This window comes from Heteronotia binoei, chromosome 19, assembly GCF_032191835.1.
Source record: "Heteronotia binoei isolate CCM8104 ecotype False Entrance Well chromosome 19, APGP_CSIRO_Hbin_v1, whole genome shotgun sequence".
NCBI lineage: Eukaryota > Metazoa > Chordata > Lepidosauria > Squamata > Gekkonidae > Heteronotia > Heteronotia binoei.
The window spans coordinates 6,067,013-6,088,360 of NC_083241.1; the positions used below are offsets into that span (position 1 = coordinate 6,067,013).

Here is a 21,348-nt window from a genome sequence, read left to right on the forward strand (position 1 = left end):
ATGACCTAAGCCGCTTTGGGAAGAAAGGTGGGGCATAGATGAAGTCGACCATAACAATACAGTTCAAAAGTAGGCTCTGAGGCACAGGATTGAAAGACAGTGTGGGGTAGCAGTTAGTGCACCAAACTAGGATCTGGGAGACCCAGGTTCGAATCCCCACTGTGTCATAGAAGGTCGTTGGGTAACCTTGGCCAGCTGCTCACTCTCCCTCTGACCGATTTCTCGCTAGGTTTGTTCTCGTCTCGGAGCCTTTTTTCCCTTAGTGCTTCTGTCCGATTTCGCACAAGCTGCCACGGGGCTGTGACTCGCCCCGCCTCTTTCCTGCGGCAAGCAAGATCCTCTAAAAACCGGTTTCTGCTTGCCGCGGGAAAGAATGTGAAAACAGAGAGCTCACGGGTATGTGTAAGGTATATAGGAGAACACTCCGCGAGAGCTTTAACTAATATATATTGAAAACAATATTTCAAACAATATTTTAAATCACAATATTTCCACATTAATTCGAAATTATTTCACAGTCCGTTTTACAATATACAATGATCTTCTTGGTTTGTAGGACTTCCTGAAGTCCAGATCACCATTGAAGGTGTGATTGTAGTTCCCAAACTGGTGTAGCTGCAACTGGACTGCTGCTTCCATCCACTTTCAGAGAATCCTTCTTCAGGCAGCTCACCAAGGGATACAGTTTCCATTTGGCTCTGCTCTGTTTATCTCCAGGGATCAAGCACGGCTCCACCTCCTAGGATTCTCTGAAAGTGGATGGAAGCAGCAGTCCAGTTGCGGCCACACCAATTTGGGAACTACAATCACACCTGCATTGGTGAATTGGACTTCAGGAAATCCTACAAACGAGGAAAAACACTGTATATTGGAAAACGGACTGTGAAATAATTTCAAATTAATGTGGAAATATTGTGATTTAAAATATTGTTTGAAATATTGTTTTCAATATATATTAGTTAACGCTCTCGCGGAGTGTTCTCCTATATACCTTACTCATACCCGTGAGCTCTCTGGTTTCACATTCTTTCCCACGGCAAGCAGAAATCGGTTTTCAGAGGATCTTGCTTGCCGCAGGAAAGAGGCAGGGCAAGTCACAGCCCCGCGGCAGCTTGTGTGAAATCGGACAGAAGCGCAAGGGGGAAAAGGGCTCCAAGACCGGAACAAGTCTAGTGAGAAATTGGTCTCTCTCTCTTTCTCTCAGCTTGACCTACCTCCCAGGGTTGTTGTAAGGATAAAATGGAGGAGAGGAGAATGCTGTAAGCTGCTTTGGCTCTCCGCTGGGGAGAAAAGTCGGGTATAAATAAATAGGTTAAATTAAAGGACTTACGTAGTCAGGGATATCCAGGTCACATTCAGCATCGATGAGAAGTTTTACTATGGCTGGCTGGTTGTGCAGTACTGCGATGTGCATAGCTGATGAGTTTTGCTGCAGAGAAAAGCAACGGTGTTGAACATTGAGGGGAAAGTCCTGCTTCACACATCACCTCCCGCAGAATAGGCGGGGAATCACTCTATACTTGCACAGAGGCATTCTTCTTTGCTTCCCATGTTCCGGAATTATACTTTGGCCCTGGAAACTGAGCTCTGGCAGAAACGCTGCTAACATACGGGGCTGGATCCAGCCAATCCACCCTCTTGGCACAAAGAACGTTTGCCTTCAGTGATTGGCTTGTTTCCCAAAAGTAAGGCTTTTTTTGTAGCAGGAACTCCTTTGCATATTAGGCCACACCCCCTGATGTAGCCAATCCTCCTGGAGTTTAGAGCAGGCCCTGTACTAAAAGGCCTGTCAGCTCCTGGAGGATTGGCTACATCAGGGGTGTGTGGCCTAATATGCAAAGGAGCCCCTGCTAGAATTCCAAGCTCTTGGAGGATTGGCTACATCAGGGGCGTGTGGCCTAATATGCAAAGGAGTTCCTGCTACAAGAGGAATATTCAGCGCCAGAGGAAAGCACTGCTATAGCAAAACACGCCTGGGCAATCCAGTCCATTCTTTCATTGTGCTGAATTAGGCTGCATCTTTCAGGAGAATGTTTTTCCAAAAAGAGAAGGATCGTACCTTTAACATCTGCAAAAATTCTAGCATTCTTTTTTTCCCCCTTGTGTCATTTGTGCATTACTATGTGGACTTCAATGTGCCATTTCCTAGTCTGGCGATCCAGTTTTCAATCTGCATTTTTTGTTGCATGAACGGAGCGGCTTTCGTTGCAGTCTTCGTTGCATGAATTTCATATGAATTAGGCTACTACTGAAAATCTAATTCTGGAATCTGCCCTGCGCCTGAGAAAACTGGACTATAAGCAGGGTCTTTTTTGTAGCAGGAACTCCTTCGCATACTAGGCCACACACCCCAGATGTAGCCAATCCTCCTGGAGTTTACAGTAGGCCCTGTAAGAAGAGCCCTGTAAGCTCTTGGAGGATTGGCTACATCAGGGGGTGTGGACTAATATGCAAAGGAGCTCTTGCTAGAATTCCGTCCCTGGGCCACACCCCCCTGATGTAGCCAATCCTCCTGGAGTTTACAGGAGACCCTGTAAGAAGAGCCCTGTAAGCTCTTGGAGGATTGGCTACATCAGGGGTGTGTGGCCTAATATGCAAAAGAGCTCTTGCTAGAATTCCGTCCCTGGGCCACACACCCCTGATGTAGCCAATCCTCCTGGAGTTTACAGGAGACCCTGTAAGAAGAGCCCTGCAAGCTCTTGGAGGATTGGCTACATCGGGGGGTGTGGCCTAATATGCAAAGGAGCTCTTGCTAGAATTCCGTCCCTGGGCCACACCCTCCTGATGTAGCCAATCCTCCTGGAGTTTACAGTAGGCCCTGTAAGAAGAGCCCTGTAAGCTCTTGGAGGATTGGTTACATCAGGGGGTGTGGACTAATAGGCAAAGGAAGTCCTGCTACAAAAAAGCCCTAAGCAAATTGAGTGGGGCTGGGCCAGTCCTGTCACTAGGCAAACTAGGCAACCGCATAGGGCGCTGGTCTTCTGGGGGTACCAAATTGGGCACCTTCCATTTGACATTATCAGTGTGGGGAGGGGGAGGCACTTGAAGTTAGCCTTGCCTAGGGTTCCAGACAGCCTAGGGCTGGCCCGGGGTGGGGGGATGGGGAGAGAGATACAGCTCAGTTTCCCATTTGAACCACACAGTGTCAAGTGCCTTGACATTTTGTTTCGAAGAACATTCACTGTCTCTTCGCTTCTGCTACGCCTCTCTTTAATAATAATAATAATAATAATACATTTTATTTGTACCCCGCCCTCCCCTGCCGAAGCAGGCTCAGGGCGGCTAACAATACGGTGACCAATGGTGCACCAACAATAAAACAGTTACATTAGAAACATTAAACATTAATTGACCTTAAAAACCTGATTAAAACAATTAACTAAAACATATTATAACGCTATCCTTGACGCTCTTCTAGTTGATGCTGATGGCGGATTTTCTTGTTATCAGTATAATTCAGTTATTCATAAGCTAATTTAAAAAGGGTGGTCTTGCAGGCCCTGCGGAACTGATCAAGGTTCCGCAGGGCCCGCACCTCCTCTGGAAGTTGGTTCCAGAGATATGGGGCTGCGGCCGAAAAGGCCCGAGAGCGAGTGTTCTGTAGTTTGATTTGTCTTGGCCCAGGGGTAGTCAGTCTGTTCTTTCCTACTGACCTCAGTGCTCTCTGGGGTTCATACGGGGAGAGACGGTCCTTCAGGTAGGCTGGTCCTCGGCCATATAGGGCTTTAAAGGTGATAACCAGCACTTTGTACTGGACCCGGTATACAATCGGTAACCAGTGCAGTTCGCGTAGCCCCGGCCGTACATGTTCCCATCTTGGGAGACCAAGCAACAGCCTGGCCGCCGCGTTCTGCACTAGCTGTAACTTCCGGGTCCGGCACAGAGGCAGCCCCATGTAGAGGGCGTTACAGTAGTCCAATCGTGAGGTGACCGTCGCATGGATCACCGTTGCTAGGTCCCGACGCTCCAGGAAAGGGGCCAACTGCTTTGCCCGCCTCAGATGGAAAAATGCTGACTTGGCAGTGGCTGTTATCTGGGCCTCCATTGATAATGAAGGCTCCAGTAAAACACCCAGACTCTTCAGAGTAAGGAAAAAAAAGAGAAAGGTCCCCTGTGCAAGAACCAATCGTTTCCGACTCTGGGGTGACGTTGCTTTCACGGCAGACTTTGTACGGGGTGGTTTGCCATTGCCTTCCCCAGTCCTCTACACTTTCCCCCCAGCAAGCCGGGGACTCATTTGACCGACCTCGGAAGGATGGAAGGCTGAGTCAACCTTAAGCCGGCTACCTAAAAACCCAGCTTCCGCCAGGGATTGAACTCAGGTTGTGAGCAGAGCTTAGGACTGCAGGACTGCAGCTTTAGCACTCTGTGCTCTGTCTACAGGGGGAAAGGAAAAGGAAAGGAAAGGTCCCCTGTGCAAGCACCAGGTCGTTTCTGACTCTGGGGTGATGTCACATCATGACATTTTCTTGGCAGACTTTTTACAGGGCGGTTTGCCACTGCCTTCCCCAGTCATCTACACTTTCCCCCCAGCAACCTGGGTACTCATTTTACCGACCTCGGAAGGATGGAAGGCTGAGTCAACCTCGAGACGGCAACCTGAAAACCCAGCTTCCGCCAGGGATCGAACTCAGGTCGTGAGCAGAGCTTAGGACTGCAGTACTGCAGCTTTAACACAGCTCTCTTTGTAATAGTTGTCTAAATTCTTTCACATTGGTCTGCAGGATTACCAAGGGAAACCAAGGTCGCTCCTTCAGATTAGGAGCACCTGTGGAAGGGACGGGAATGTCTTGGGGGGAGACATGGCTGCTTCCCGCTTTCTTGCTCCCTGCTTTCCTTTGAAAATGTAACGGTTCAAGTTAACCTGTATAAGAGGGCAGAAAACCCGCCTTGCCAGTCATCGCAAAGATCTCCCTGCCTATAACCTGCTGTCATGAGTCAATAAACAACCATTGATGAAGTTTGCTGCTTGTGCTCTTTGAACTGCTGGGGTTCTTGACACACAGCTCCGCTGTGCCTTGCTGCAACCACCCTTGCTTTGCAGTACAAGTGCTAAAAAGGAGGCCTTCTTTGAAACGGCAAAGGATTCTTTATCCCTTCCCCCTCCGCTTGGAAGTGCAAAGGTGCTCCAGATGTGTGCACCCCCTCCAGCGCTAAAAGAAGTCTCTTACGTAATTCAGTGTGTCGGTGTGGATTCCGGCTTCTATCAGGACCCTGGCCATGTCTTCGGAGCTGTTCAGCGCGGTGTAATGGAGGCAGGTCATCTTTTTCTGAGCAAAAGGAACAGAGAGGCAAGAATCCAGGATAAGATGCTCCATGCTCCACTGCCCCCAACAGGTGATTAGTCTCAGAAAGCAGCCACGCCCCTCTAGTAAGGAAGGGGACTGAGATGTTGGAGAAAGAACTTTTAACCTGTCTTTCCTAGCATTGTTTCCCTTTACCAAACTGTACCCTCCCCTCTGTTCTGGCTGCGTTTAGCCTGGGAGTTGGGGAAGAGAGGTTTAATACAGTATCATCCAGGGCTTTTTTTTTTTAGCAGGAACACACAGGAATGCAGTTCTAGCTGGCTTGCTGCCAGGGGTGTGTGTGGCTTAATATGCAAATGAGTTCCTGCTGGGCTTTTTATACCAAAAAAAAGCCCTGGTGCCATCTACTTTCTTCCTTGTTCTAACACAGGAGTGGCCAAACTGTGGCTTGGGAGCCACATGTGGCTCTTTTACACATCTTGAATGGCTCTGGAAGCCCCCACCACCCCAATGGCCGGCTTGGAGAAGGCATTTGTCTCTTTAAATCACTTCTCCAAGGCAAGCCAGCCGGCAGCTTAGGGAATGCATTTAAAGTTAAAGTTACTTTCTTTCCACCTCCCCCCATCTCTTTGCCTTCATTCCTGCCTGCCTGCCTGCTCTCAAACATCTGATGTTCATGTCTTGTGGCTCTCAAACATCTGATGTTCATGTCTTGCAGCTCTCAAACATCTGATGTTGAATCTATGTGGCTCTTATGTTAAGCAAGTTGTTATGTTGGCCAGTCCTGTTCTAACAGTTGCCTCTTATGCTGGCCAGTCCTGTTCTAACAGTTGCCTGGTAAAATGTTTTAATTTGGGGGTGGAAGAGTTAACACCATCTCCCTGGTACTGGGTCTCTGATTCACTGTTACCCAGTTTCGAAACTCTCTTCTGGTATTCTGAAGGGGAAGAAGACAATCTCAATACACATGCCTGTCTTTTTCCCCTACTGGGACTAAATGCAGTTGAAGAAGGGGCCCAACTTCGATCAAGGAAATGGCACAGGGGGGAGTTTTAAAAAAAACCCTCTTCCATAACTCTGTGGCCCTCAGCCACATTGGTGTGGGGGGATGCTGGTTTTTTTTTTATTATTATTAAGTTACACTTGGAAAGACCTTATCAAAGATCCAGGAATAATCATGTTGTTTGACCCTACATCTCCTAGTTCCAGTTATTTCAGCTCAATCTTAGATGCCACAAATGCTTCCCAGCCCCCTTTCCTGTGTGGGAATGGATGGTAATCCTCAGGACTTTTTTTGTAGCAGGAACTCCTTTGCATATTAGACCACGCCCCCTGATGTAGCCAATCCTCCTGGAGCTTCCAGGAGGCCCTGTAAGAAGAGCCCTGTAAGGAATTCTAGCAGGACCTTCTTTGCCTATTAGGCCACACCCCCTGATGTAGCCAATCCTCCTGGAGCTTACAGTAGGCCCTGTAAGAAGAGCCCTGTAAGGAATTCTAGCAGGACCTTCTTTGCATATTAGACCACGCCCCCTGATGTAGCCAATCCTCCTGGAGCTTCCAGGAGGCCCTGTAAGAAGAGCCCTGTCAGCTTTTGGAGGATTGGCTACATCAGGGGGGCATGGCCTAATATGCAAAGGAGTTCCTGCTACAAAAAGTAGCCCTGGATAATTCCCCTTCAAAGGGACTCATCTACCTGCGTTTGGGCATGAACATCACACCCGGCTCCCAAGAGTAGCCTCACGATGTCAAGATGTCCCCCTTCGGCAGCCAGGTGCAGTGGGGTCAGCCCTTCCTAGGAAGACAGGGGAAGGAACATTTAGACATTGCGTTTCGCTCAGGGGAAATAATATACGGAATATACACTGAATCCCCACCACATCGCAAATAAAAAAGCCTGAAAGGACGAGGGCCTAGAAATCTCACAAGTTATTGTGAATTTTATCTGCCCGCACCGAGGAAGTAAGAAGCAAGAAAGTAGCGGGGGGGAAAAGAACCAAAACGTTTAAAAAGGAGGGGTTGGCCAAAGGAGGAAGAGGAGGAGGAGGAGAAGAAGAAGAAGTTACCAGGGCTTTCTTTGTAGCAGGGACTCCTTTGTATATTAGGCCACACCCCCTGATATAGCCAATCCTCCTGGAGCTTACAGTAGGTCCTGTGCTAAGAGCCCTGTAAGCTCCAGGATTGGCTACATCAGAGTGGTATGGCCTAATATGCAAAGGGGTTCCTGCTACAAAAAAAGCCCTGGTCACCCGATTTAAGTGTCCTGAGATTCCGCTGACTTCATTATTAGGATACGGACTCACCATGTTTTTCTCGTCAAGGTTCATCCCGACTTCTATGAGTTTCTGGACCACCCCCGTGTGACTGTTCTTTGCAGCTACGTGGAGGGCCGTATTCTTCTCCTGCAAACCAATGTCACACCCAGCCTCAGTCAGAGAAAAGGACAGAGAACTGCCAGTTGGGAGCTGAGCAAGTGGTGGTGGAGGACGGGCGCGTGGGGATTCCGTTTCAATGGACTGACAAGCCAAGGCCAGGGATCCTGGAGGGGTTTTTTTTGCCATCTTCTGAGCATGGAGAAAGGGACACTGGGTGCGTGTGTGGGGGGGAAGTATTTGTGAATTTCCTGCACTTTGCAGGGGGTTGGACCACATGACCCTGCAGGTCCCTTCCAACTATGGACCAGCCTAACAAGGTTTCGCAGGGCCTGTAAGATGGAGCTCGTCTATAGAATTCACTGCCACAGGAGATCGTGGCAGCTACAAGCACAGACAGCGTCAAGAGGAGATTGGATCAACATACAGAGCAGAGGTCCATCAGTGGCTCTTAGCCACAGCGTATTGTTGGAACTGTCTGTCTGGGACAGGGATGCTCTGTATTCTTGGTGCTGGTGGGGGGGGGGACAGTGGGAGGGCTTCTAGTGTCCTGGCCCCACTGATGGACCTCCTGATGGCACTTGAGATTTTTGGCCACTGTGTAACACAGAGTGTTGGATTAGATGGGCCCTTGTCTGATCCAACATGACTTCTCTTATGTTCTTCTGTGACACAGAATGCTGGACTGGGTGGGCCACTGGCCTGATCCAACATGGCTTCTCTTATGTTCTTATGTGACACAGAGTGTTGGACAGGATGGGCCACTGGCCTGATCCAACATGGCTTCTCTTATGTTCTTATGTGACACAGAGTGTTGGACTGGATGGGCCACTGGCCTGATCCAACATGGCTTCTCTTATGTTCTTCTGTGACACAGAGTGTTGGACTGGATGGGCCACTGGCCTGATCCGACATGGCTTCTCTTATGTTCTTATGTGACACAGAGTGTTGGACTGGATGGGCCACTGGCCTGATCCAACATGGTTTCTCTTATGTTCTTATGTGACACAGAGTGTTGGACTGGATGGGCCATTGGCCTGATCCAACATGACTTCTCTTATGTTCTTATGTGACACAGAGTGTTGGACTGGATGGGCCACTGGCCTGATCCAACATGGATCTCTTATGTTCTTATGTGACACAGAGTGTTGGACTGGATGGGCCACTGGCCTGATCCAACATGGCTTCTCTTATGTTCTTATGTGACACAGAGTGTTGGACTGGATGGGCCACTGGCCTGATCCAACATGGATCTCTTATGTTCTTATGTGACACAGAGTGTTGGACTGGATGGGCCACTGGCCTGATCCAACATGACTTCTCTTATGTTCTTATGTGACACAGAGTGTTGGACTGGATGGGCCATTGGCCTGATCCAACATGGCTTCCCTTATGTTCTTATGTGACACAGAGGGTTGGACTGGATGGGCCACTGGCCTGATCCAACATGGCTTCTCTTATGTTCTTATGTGACACAGAGTGTTGGACTGGATGGGCCACTGGCCTGATCCAACATGGATCTCTTATGTTCTTATGTGACACAGAATGTTGGACTAGGTGGGCCCTTGGCCTGATCCAACAGGACTTCTCTTATGTTCTTTTGTGACACAGAGTGTTGGATTAGATGGGCCCTTGGCCTGATCCAACATGGCTTCTCTTATGTTCTTATGTGACATACAGTGTTGGACTGGATGGGCCATTGGCCTGATCCAACATGGTTTCTCTTATGTTCTTCTGTGACACAGAGGGTTGGACTGGATGGGCCACTGGCCTGATCCAACATGGCTTCTCTTATATTCTTATGTGACACAGAATGTTGGACTGGATGGGCCATTGGCCTGATCCAACTTGGCTTCTCTTATGTTCTTATGTGACACAGAGTGTTGGACTAGATGGGCCCTTGGCCTGATCCAACATGGCTTCTCTTATGTGACACAGAGTGTTGGACTGGATGGGCCACAGGCCTGATCCAACATGGCTTCTCTTATGTTCTTCTGTGACACAGAGTGTTGGACTGGATGGGCCTTTGGCCTGATCCAACATGGCTTCTCTTATGTTCTTATGTGACACAGAGTGTTGGACTAGATGGGCCCTTGGCCTGATCTAACATGGCTTCTCTTATGTTCTTATGTGACACAGAGTGTTGGGCTGGATGGGCCTTTGGCCTGATCCAACATGGCTTCTCTTATGTTCTTATGTTCTCTTCTACCAGGCTTTTAATTAATCCAGCGGGCATCCTTTGAATGTCATCACTTCCTGCAGCATTTCACCATTGTGGTGTTATGTTATGCTGTTAGCTATCGACCGCATGCTGTCTACTGCCCAGGTCTGTAAGACTGTTTGCTGTGCTGCTCCTGTTTCGTAATGTCTGTTTTTATAATAATATTATTTTAACTCATAAGAACATAAGAACGTAAGAGAAACCATGTTAGATCAGGCCAATGGCCCATCCAGTCCAACACTCTGTGTCACACAGTGGCAAAAAAAATTATATATATATATATATATATATACACACACACACACACTGTGGCTAATAGCCACTGATGGACCTCTGCTCCATATTTTTATCTAACCCCCTCTTGAAGGTGGCTATGATTGTGGCCACCACCACCTCCTGTGGCAGTGAATTCCACATGTTAATCACCCTTTGGGTGAAGAAGTACTTCCTTTTATCCGTTTTAACCTGTCTGCTCAGCAATTTCATCGAATGCCCACCAGTTCTTGTATTGTGAGCAAGGGAGAAAAGTACTTCTTTTCTCTACTTAGGGGGAGAGACAGTGGCTCAGTGGTAGAGCATCTGCTTGGGAAGCAGAAGGTCCCAGGTTCAATCCCTGGCATCTCCAAAAAAGGGTCCAGGCAAATAGGTGTGAAAAACCTCAGCTTGAGACCCTGGAGGGCCGTTGCCAGTCTGAGAAGACAATACTGACTTTGATGGACCAAGGGTCTGATTCAGTATAAGGCAGCTTCATATGTTCATATGTTCATATATGTTCATACTTTCTCCATCCCATGCATTATCTTGTAAACCTCTATCATGTCACCCCGCAGTCGACGTTTCTCCAAGCTAAAGAGTCCCAAGCGTTTCAACCTTTCTTCATAGGGAAAGTGTTCCAGCCCTTTAATCATTCTAGTTGCCCTTTTCTGGACTTTCTCCAATGCTATAATATCCTTTTTGAGGTGCGGCGACCAGAACTGCACACAGTACTCCAAATGAAACTCTGTTGTTTTATTGTTGTGAGCTGCCCTGAGCCCGCTTGTGGGATATGGCGGGATATAAGTCTAAAAACTAAATTAAATTAACAGGAGAGGGAACTATGCAAAGGCCATTTCAGAGAGTAGCCCTCTTGGTCTGCAGCCAAAAAGTTATATTTGAGTCCAGGAATGTTGGGACTCACAAGATTTTGGGGGATACAAGCTTTTGAGAGTCAACTCTCCCTTTGTTGGATTTGATGAGGTTGTGAAGGCAGAGGATCCAAAGAGCTCAATCCTTCCAAAGGAAGCAGAAGCACCTCTGTTCTTTCCGTACCTTGTCTTCAGTTCTGTAATTGCAGCCGCAGCCTATCAGGAACTCCACCACTTCCAGATGTCCGCTTTCTGCAGCCAGGTGAAACGCGGTTCTGTCCATCTTTAAGAGCAGGAAACAATTCCAATGTACACGCAAGATGGGATGGGGGGGGGGAATAATTTATTTCCTTACGCTTCAGTTCCCCTTTTCTTCCCAACAGGGATTCAGAGCGGCTCCCAACAGTCTTGCCTTCTTCATTTGATCCTTGCCAGGGCTTTTTTTGTAGCAGGAACTCCTTTGCATATTTGGCCACACCCCTCTTACATAGCCAATCCTTAAAGAGCTCACAGGACTCTTAGTACAGGGCGTCCTGTCAACTCTTGGAGGATTGGCTACTTCAGGGGGTGTGGCCTAATATGCAAAGGAGTTTTGCTACAGAAAAAAAAGCCCTGATCCTTGTAACAACAACCCTGTTAGGGCTAGGGTGAGAATCTTGGACATGTCACCTAGCTAACTTCCATGGCAAAGCAGGCTCTCGGTGATTCTAGTCTGATGCTCTAACCACTAAACCACCCTGCCTCCTTTAAGGTCATGATTGGTGTTCCCTCTAAGCTAAATTAGCGTGAGCTAGCTGACAGATTTTTAGCCTCCAGCTTACACATTTTTGTCTTAGTTCAGGAAGGATGACCCCACAGCACACTAATCTATGCAGCAGCTCACAACTTTAATGCCAGTAGATCACAAAGTACAATTTTTGCTCACAAGACTCTGAAGAAGAAGAATTGCAGATTTATACCCCGCCCTTCTCCCTAAATCAGAGACTCAGAGCGGCTTACAATCTCCTATATCTTCTCCCCCCACAACAAACACCCTGTGAGGTGGGTGGGGCTGAGAGGGCTCTCACAGCAGCTGTCCTTTCAAGGACAACCTCTGCCAGAGCTATGGCTGACCCAAGGCCATTCCAGCAGCTGCAAGTGGAGGAGTGGAGAATCCAACCCGGTTCTCCCAGATAAGAGAGCTCTGGCTGACCCAAGGCCATTCCAGCAGCTGCAAGTGGAGGAGTGGGGAATCCAACCCGGTTCTCCCAGATAAAAGAGCTCTGGCTGACCCAAGGCCATTCCAGCAGCTGCAAGTGGAGGAGTGGGGAATCAAACCCAGTTCTTCCAGATAAGAGAGCTATGGCTGACCCAAGGCCATTCCAGCAGGTGCAAGTGGAGGAGTGGGGAATCAAACCCGGTTCTCCCAGATAAGAGAGCTATGGCTGACCCAAGGCCATTCCAGCAGATGCAAGTGGAGGAGTGGGGAATCAAACCCGGTTCTCCCAGATAAGAGAGCTCTGGCTGACCCAAGGCCATTCCAGCAGCTGCAAGTGGAGGAGTGGGGAATCAAACCCGGTTCTTCCAGATAAGAGAGCTCTGGCTGACCCAAGGCCATTCCAGCAGCTGCAAGTGGAGGAGTGGGGAATCCAACCCGGTTCTCCCAGATAAGAGAGCTCTGGCTGACCCAAGGCCATTCCAGCAGCTGCAAGTGGAGGAGTGGGGAATCCAACCCGGTTCTCCCAGATAAGAGAGCTCTGGCTGACCCAAGGCCATTCCAGCAGCTGCAAGTGGAGGAGTGGGGAATCAAACCCGGTTCTCCCAGATAAGAGTCCACGCGCTTAACCACTACACCAAACTGACTCTCTGAAGCTTAGAGGGAACATGGGCCATGATTCATGCTGATACTGAGCTCTCCTGTGGCAGCAAGGTATTCAGTACTGCTTCGAAGGGGATGCTGTTTCGAGGAGATAGAATTTGCACATCACAACACACACTGCCTCGCTTTATTTAGCACTGGAAACCAAATGACACTGAAAAAGGGACCATCAAACGTTATACAGCTGTCTATTAGTCAGTCTCAGGAAGCACAGACATGATCACTGGTAGGTGCTAACTGAGGCATGAGCAAGGGCACAGGCAAAGGAGAGCTACTCCCCAAAAAATGGACCCCCCCCCAAAAAAACCCCCTCTGAAACTGGTTCCGCCAAGGGATCTCACCAGCTGCTGCTCATCTGCTCACCGAGGAGCCTCAGGGGGTCCTCCAAACAGGACTTGCAGCCCACTGACCGAGCTCTGGTGGGGCTCACCTTGTCCTTCTTATCCAGCCGCACATCCTCCAGGTCTTCCATGATGAACTTGATCACTCTCAGGTGACCCCTCTGAGCCGCACAATGCAGCAGGTTGCAGCCGTTCTGGAAGACAGCGGGAGAAGGTTTGAGTTATTTCGCCACTTCTCTTTGGCTGCGTGAAAAAAGGTACCGCAGATTTAAAAGCTGCAGTCTAGCCACACCTTAAAGACTTCAGATTTGCTAGATGAGCTGATGCAACCAGAGGATACAGAAAGGCATGCAGGATACTATCATGTTTAGGGAGCCAAAAATCCTAGATTCCTGTTAAATCATGGGTGGTATAATGAAGGCAGTAAATTCTAGAAAGGCTGCAGGTCCCGATAATATCCCTGGTTGTGTAGTAAAGGGATGTGCAGGGCAGTTAGCCAGGGTGTGGACTGCGATTTTCAATCGTTCTTTGTCACAATCCATTGTTCCCACTTGTTTGAAGGCTTCCCTTATTGTCCCAATACCAAAGAGGACGCCAGCAAAGGTTTTAAATGACTATAGGCCAGTGGCCTTGACTTCTGTTATAATGAAGTGTTTTGAACAATTAGTTCGAAAATATATTATTTCCTGCCTTCCTGTTATTTTTGATGAATATCAGTTTGCTTACAGGAAAAATAGATCTACTGAGGATGCTGTTAATACTGTTCTTTATACTGCTTTATCACATTTGGATAAAAAGGGGACGTATGTTAGAATGTTGTTTGTAGATTTTAGTTCTGCTTTTAATACAATATCACCCCATAGATTGTTGTTTAAGCTTAAAGATTTGAAGCTGCCGGACTCTATATGTGAGTGGATTTTGAATTTTTTGTCAGGTCGTTCACAAAGGGTTAAAATGGATGGATATATTTCCTCCGTGAAGATCTTAAATACTGGCACCCCTCAGGGATGTGTCTTGAGTCCACTTCTTTTCACTATTTACATGTCTGATTGTGTTTCTAGCAGTCTGAGTAACAAAATCATTAAGTATGCAGATGATACAACGTTGGTAGGGCTCATCTCTGAGGATGATGAGTCTGCGTATAGGAGGGAAGTTCAACAGCTGTCCCTTTGGTGTAAAGTAAATAATCTTATTTTTAATATAAATAAAACGAAGGAAATTATAGTGGATTACAGGAAGAATAGTTTGGACATCCAGCCGTTGTTTATTGATGGTGTTATGGTAGAACAGGTGACAGAATGGAAGTTTCTGGGAATTACCATGAAACAGGATCTAACATGGGGGGCAAATACTTTAGCTCTAGAGAAAAAGGCCCAGCAACGACTATACTACTTAAGACTCTTAAGATCACTACAACTGTCAGGGAGTCTGCTGGTTGCCTTTTATCGTAGTTCCATTGAGAGCATTTTATCTTATTGCCTCTGTGCGTGGTTTGGGAGCTGCACGGAAGCAGAGAGAAGGGTGCTCCAAAGAGTGACGAGAAGAGCACAAAAGATTTGTGGATGTTCTCTCCCCTCATTGGTGGATCTGTATAATATGGGATGTAAAAGGAAGATACAAATGATCCTAAGGGACCCTTCACATCTGGGCCATTTGCTATTTGAGATCTTACCGTCAGGTAGACGATATAGAGTGTTGAAGGCTAGGACAAACAGATTTAAGGACAGTTTCTATCCAAGTGCTGTGGTTAGGTTAAATGCAGGGTTATGAAGGATTATCTGTTTTAGATATATTTAAATGGTTTTAATGGTTTTATGAATGTTTATCTGTTTTAGATGTATTTAAATGGTATGAATATGAATATATGTGTTTGATGTGTTGGTATGTTTTGTGGAAGAGCACCTCATTTCATTGCTCTCTTTTTGTTGAGAACAATGACAATCTATCTATCTATCTATCTATCTATCTATCTATCTATCTATCTATCTATCTATCTATCTATCTATCTGTAGTGTATCGGACTCAGCGCAAGCGCCGCGCGACCCGAGCCACCCTCGGGTCGCCGTGCGCAGCGCGAGAAAAGCCACCGCCAATCCTGACCAAGGGCGGGAAGTTTAACTGGCCAGGATTGGGCTGGCCAGCGAAGGGGATGTTCCGGGAGGCATGTATATATTAGCGGACCCGGCCGCGTGTTCGTTGTTGCGTGTGATGTACCAGCCAATAAAGACCTATGCCTTCACCACGTCTCGTCTCCCAGTACATTACACTGGCGACGAAGGTGGGATGTAGATAGGTCCGGCCGCCCCGAGGGGAACCTGACCGGGCCGGAGACGAGGAAGGCGTGAGACCGCAGGATCGCACAGCCCGCCGCCACCATGGCGAGCTCTACGGTAACGACGGGCCATCTTGCGGAATTCAACCCGGAGCACCCCGAGAGATGGGAGACCTACACAGAAAGGGTCGAGTGCTACCTGCGGGCGAACCTGATCGAAGATGACGACAGGAAGAGAGACGTCCTGCTGAGCGTCTGTGGAGAAGAAACTTTCGAGATCGCAAGAGGCCTCTCCGCTCCAGCTAAGCTGACCGAGAGGACCTACCGGGAAGTCGTGAGACTCCTCACGGGCCACTTTTCGCCCCAACCGTCCATCGTCGCCCGCCGATTCCTCTTCCACAAGAGGGACCAAAAGTCGGGGGAGACAGCGGCGGTCTACCTGGCGGCCCTTCGGCAGATCGCCGGGAACTGCAATTTTGACAAAAGGGACGAAGCCCTGAGGGACCGTTTCGTCTGGGGCCTCCGAGACGAACGACTGCAGCAGAAGCTCTTCGCTAAGGAGGAGCTCACGCTACAACAAGCCTTCAACGAGGCGACGGCGTTCGAGAGGGCCACCAAGGCGTTCGGCCAGCCACGCGGCGAAGCAGTCCACCAAGGAGAAACAGAGCTGGAAGACCGAGCAGAGGAAGAAGCGTTTCAGCTCCGGAGGCCTCAGAGAACGGACACACGGGCCCCCGCGAGACAACGAGCGACGGAGAGGGCCACCGCCACCACCGGTTCCAGGTGCGCCAGCTGCGGCGACCCCCACGAGCGACGGGACTGCCCGTACCGCAACCTGGACTGCCGCAGCTGCGGAAAGACAGGCCACATCGCCCGGGCTTGCCGGGCCAAGAACAGCCGCCGCCAACCGTCAGCGCATCACGATTCCCTGGACACACACACGACGGCATCCACCAGTCTGCAGGTATTGAACTTGCCCCTCTCGGCCCCAGACAAGGTCAAAATGTCGGTCCTAATCGAGGGCGCCCCCTGCATCATGGAAGTAGACTCGGGTTCCTCCATCTCTATCATTTCGGAGGAAACCCTCAAGAAACTATGTCCCCGCCGCCGCATCCAAACGAGGCCAGCGGACTTCGTACTGAGGGACTTTCAGAAGAACCCAGTACACATCGTGGGGTGGGCCCGGGTGCATGTAGAAAGAGGGGGTTTTAGGGGGCCCCTAGACATCCTAGTGGTCAAGCGCCAACTGACCACACTTCTCGGGTTGGCGTGGTTCAATCCACTGGGGATCCAGCTGGTGGGGGTGGACCACTTGCAGGCCAGCAATTTCGACGGGGTCTGCCGGGAGTTCCCCGAGGTCTTCGACGGGTCCTTGGGGAGCTACAAGGGTCCGCCCATCACCTTACCGATAGACCCAATGGTCAGGCCCATAAGGCTTAAAGCGAGGCGCGTCCCGTTCGCCCTTAAGCCTAAAATAGAGGCAGAACTGGACCGCCTAACAGCCCAGGGCGTCCTAGAACCTGTAACGTACGCGGAATGGGAGACCCCCATAGTAACGCCAGTCAAACCCAACGGGGAGGTTAGGATCTGCGCTGACTACAAGTGCACGATCAATAAGGCGCTGCAAGACAACCCCTACCCAGTCCCGGTGGTTAGCCACGTCCTAGCAGCACTAGCCGGGGCGAGGGTTTTTGGAAAGCTGGACTTAGCACAAGCATACCAGCAACTGCCGGTCGACGCTAAGACAGCGGAGGCGCAGACGATCGTGACCCACAGGGGCGCGTTCAGGGTTAAACGGCTGCAGTTCGGGGTCAGTGTAGCTCCGGGAATATTCCAGAGCATAATGGACTCTCTCTTGAAAGGGATCCCCGGAGTTCAACCCTTCTTTGACGACGTTTTAATCGCCGCCCCCACCGAAGGAGAGTTCAGCTGCCGCCTGCGAGAGGTCCTCAGACGGTTCCAAGCGGCGGGGCTGAGAGTCAAAAAGGAGAAATGTTTGTTGGGTGTTCCGCGAGTGGAGTTCCTGGGGTTCGCCGTGGACGCGGCTGGAATTCACCCGACGGCGGACAAGACCAGGGCCATAGTCCAGGCCCCTGCCCCCAAATGCAAGGCAGAACTACAGAGTTTTTTAGGATTATTGAACTTTTATCATGCATTCCTGCCACACAAAGCCGCCGTGGCGGAACCTTTGCACCGCTTGTTAGATAAACAGGCCGCGTGGGTCTGGGGTAAACGCCAAGCCGCGGCGTTCCAGGCAGTGAAAGACCTCTTGGTCTCTAACGCGGTACTGCATCACTACGATGAAAACCTACCCCTGATCCTGGCTTGCGACGCCTCCCCCTACGGAGTAGGAGCGGTCTTAGGGCACCAACTCCCGGACGGGAGAGAGGCGCCGATCGCTTACTACTCCCGGACTCTGTCCCCTGCCGAGCGGAACTACGCCCAGATCGATAAGGAGGCCCTGGCGATCGTGGCGGGGGTGCAAAAGTTCAACGACTACCTCTACGGTAGGCGTTTCACCATCGCCACTGACCACAAGCCGCTCCTCGGCCTCCTAGCCCCCGATCGTCAGACCCCCCAGATTCTGTCTCAGAGGGTTTTAAGGTGGAACCAGTTCCTGAATTCATACACTTACGCACTGATACACCGCCCCGGTAAAGCAATGGGTCACGCAGATGCCCTCAGCCACCTGCCGCTACCCACAACGGACCCAGATCCCGCCCCGGCACATGGGGTGATGCTCATTGAGTCGCTCCCCGAGCGCCCACTGCACGCGGACGAGGTGGCTCGGGCGACTGGGAGAGACCGCATCCTCGCACGGGTCAGGGACTGGGTGGGAAGGGGGTGGCCCTCGGGCAAGGTGGAAGAAGCATTTCGGCCGTTCGCGTCCAGGAAGGACGAGCTATCGACACACAAGGGGTGCATACTCTGGGGGAGCCGGGTGGTGGTGCCCCCCCCCTGCGCAGACAGGTATTGGAGGATCTCCACGAGACCCACCCGGGCATCGTAAGAATGAAAGCCCTGGCCCGGAGCTACGTGTGGTGGCCGGGCATGGATGACGAAATAGAGGGGTGGGTAAGAAGGTGCCAACCATGCCAGGAGTCCAGACCCAATCCGCCGTCCGCCCCGGTCCACAGGTGGGAGTCGAACGGGCGGCCGTGGTCCCGCCTCCATGTGGATTTCGCGGGGCCGTATCAGGGCCAGATCTTCTTTATACTTGTGGACGCATATACAAAATGGCTAGAGGTAATCCCGGTGGCCTCGACCTCCACCGCAGCAGCAGTCAGGGCGCTCAGAAGGGTCCTCTGCACACACGGGATCCCTGACACCCTGGTGACGGACAACAGCACGGCATTCACCTCCCGGGAATTCCGGGAGTTCACCGACCGGTACCTCATAAGGCACATAAGGTCCGCCCCATTCCACCCAGCCACCAACGGCCAGGCGGAGCGCATGGTGCGGACCACCAAAGAGGCCCTTGGCCGTATAGTACATGGGGATTGGGACCACCGCCTCTCAGCATTCCTGTTCCACAACAGGATCACCCCGAACCCTGTAACCGGTTTCAGCCCCGCAGAACTGCTCATGGGGAGGAAACTGACCACTCGTCTAGATAGGCTACACCCGGACCGGGCGCCGGATGTCCGCGGGTCCCCCGAGGTCCGGGAAGCAGTGAGAGGATTCTTTCCGGGCGACCCCGTGTATGCGAAAAACTTCGCAAGCGGCCCCGAGTGGTTGGCGGGAAGGGTTCTGAGGGTGACAGGCTCCCGGTCATACGAGGTAACCACCACCGGAGGCCAGGTGCTGAGACGGCACATCGACCAGCTGCGCCGCCGCACCCTACCCGAGGAGGCAGAAGAGGCAGAGAGTAGGGAACCGCCAGCAACGGAACCGCCAGAAGGGGCCCCGCCAATACAGGAGCTACCCACGTACGAGGCCCCCGCAGCCGCGGGACCAGAACCGGAGCCAGCACCCGACCCGGGCCGGCAACAGCCAGAAACGGCGCCACCCACGTTGGGATCGGGCCCCGCACCAACGGCAACCCCGAGGAGATCAACACGGGAACGCAGGACGCCAGCGTACCTACAGGACTATGTAGTTTAAACTAGGAGGGGAGGAGTGTAGTGTATCGGACTCAGCGCAAGCGCCGCGCGACCCGAGCCACCCTCGGGTCGCCGTGCGCAGCGCGGGAAAAGCCACCGCCAATCCTGACCAAGGGCGGGAAGTTTAACTGGCCAGGATTGGGCTGGCCAGCGAAGGGGATGTTCCGGGAGGCATGTATATATTAGCGGACCCGGCCGCGTGTTCGTTGTTGCGTGTGATGTACCAGCCAATAAAGACCTATGCCTTCACCACGTCTCGTCTCCCAGTACATTACACTATCTATCTATCTTTCCCTTCCCCTCCCCACAACAGACACCTGTGAGGTGGGCGGGGATGAGGACTCTCACAGCAGCTGCCCATTCAAGGACAACCTCTGCCAGAGCAATGGCTGACCCAAGGCCATTCCAGCAGGGGCAAGTGGAGGAGTGGAGAATCCAACCCGGTTCTCCCAGATAAGAGAGCTATGGCTGACCCAAGGCCATTCCAGCAGCTGCAAGTGGAGGAGTGGGGAATCAAACCCGCTTCTCCCAGATAAGAGAGCTCTGGCTGACCCAAGGCCATTCCAGCAGCTGCAAGTGGAGGAGTGGGGAATCAAACCCGCTTCTCCCACATAAGAGAGCTCTGGCTGACCCAAGGCCATTCCAGCAGGTGCAAGTGGAGGAGGGGGGAATCAAACCCGGTTCTCCCAGATAAGAGAGCTATGGCTGACCCAAGGCCATTCCAGCAGTTGCAAGTGGAGGAGTGGGGAATCAAACCTGGTTCTCCCAGATAAGAGTCCGCACACTTAACCACTACACCAAACAGGCTCTCAGAACCAAGCAGAGCTCACAAGTCCCTCATTTATAGGCATCACTGGGATGCAGGCTGTGTTTCTTACTACCTTGCGTCCGGCACACCCTATGAACAAACACAACCAGCCAACGCACTCCCATGTCTGCATGAAGGCTCCGTGTTGGAAGTCTCAGTTCAGCCACTCCTGTGGGCCGCTTGCATGATCCACGCTGCATGTCTCAGCCATGGGGAATTGCTCACTTTAAGCCAGTTCAAGTTCACAGTGAGACCACTGGGTAAACACATTGAGAAACGAAAAGGCTTCGGAATGCCACTGCAAACCTTCTCGCATGGGATACGTTTGCTGAGTTGACGGCTTCAGCCATACCTGTATATCATCCTCTCCCAAGACATTTAAAAACATCAGTAGAGCCCTGTTGGGTCAGACCAATAGTCCATCTAGGCAAGCATCCTGTCTCACACAGTGGCCAACCAGTTCCTCTGGACAGCCAACAATGGAGCACAGAGGCCGAGGCCTTCCCCTGATGTTGCCTCCTGGCTCTGAGAATCAGAGGACAAGAGCCCTGCTGGATCGGACCAATGGTCCATCTAGCCCAGCATCATCTCTCACACAGTGGCCAGCCAGTTCTTCTGGAGGGCCTGCAACAAGGCAGAGAGGCTGAGGCCTTCCTCTGACAAGAAAATCAGATGGTCCATCTAGTCCAGCATCCTGTCTCACACAGTGGCCAGCCAGTTCTTCTGGAGAGCCTACAAAAGGGCAGAGAGGCTGAGGCCTTCCTGTGACAAGAAAATCAGATGGTCCATCTAGTCCAGCATCCTGTCTCATGCAGTGACCAAACAGTTCCCCTGTGGAAGGCCAACAACAGCACAGAGAGGCCGAGGCCTTCCCCAGATGCTGCCTCCCGGCTCTGGGATTCAGACGCTGAATGCCTCTAAACGTGGAGGTTAGCCTCAGTCACCTGGCTAGGAGCTAATGATAGACTTCTCCTCCATGAATTGATCTACTTCCTGGGCCCAGGCA

General features: G+C 51.0%; 1 protein-coding gene across 1 annotated transcript in view; it reads right to left on the minus strand.

Moving 5' to 3' along the window:
- ANKDD1A (ankyrin repeat and death domain containing 1A) overlaps window positions 1-21,348 on the minus strand; it is a 61,488-nt gene that overhangs the window by 13,549 nt on the left and 26,591 nt on the right. Inside the window, exons 7-12 of the mRNA XM_060260338.1 lie at window positions 13,249-13,353; window positions 11,145-11,243; window positions 7,547-7,645; window positions 6,940-7,038; window positions 5,172-5,270; window positions 1,331-1,429 (exon numbers count right to left, since the gene is read on the minus strand). Coding sequence (XP_060116321.1) covers window positions 1,331-1,429; window positions 5,172-5,270; window positions 6,940-7,038; window positions 7,547-7,645; window positions 11,145-11,243; window positions 13,249-13,353 — 600 coding nt within the window. The remainder of the gene's footprint in view (window positions 1-1,330; window positions 1,430-5,171; window positions 5,271-6,939; window positions 7,039-7,546; window positions 7,646-11,144; window positions 11,244-13,248; window positions 13,354-21,348) is intronic.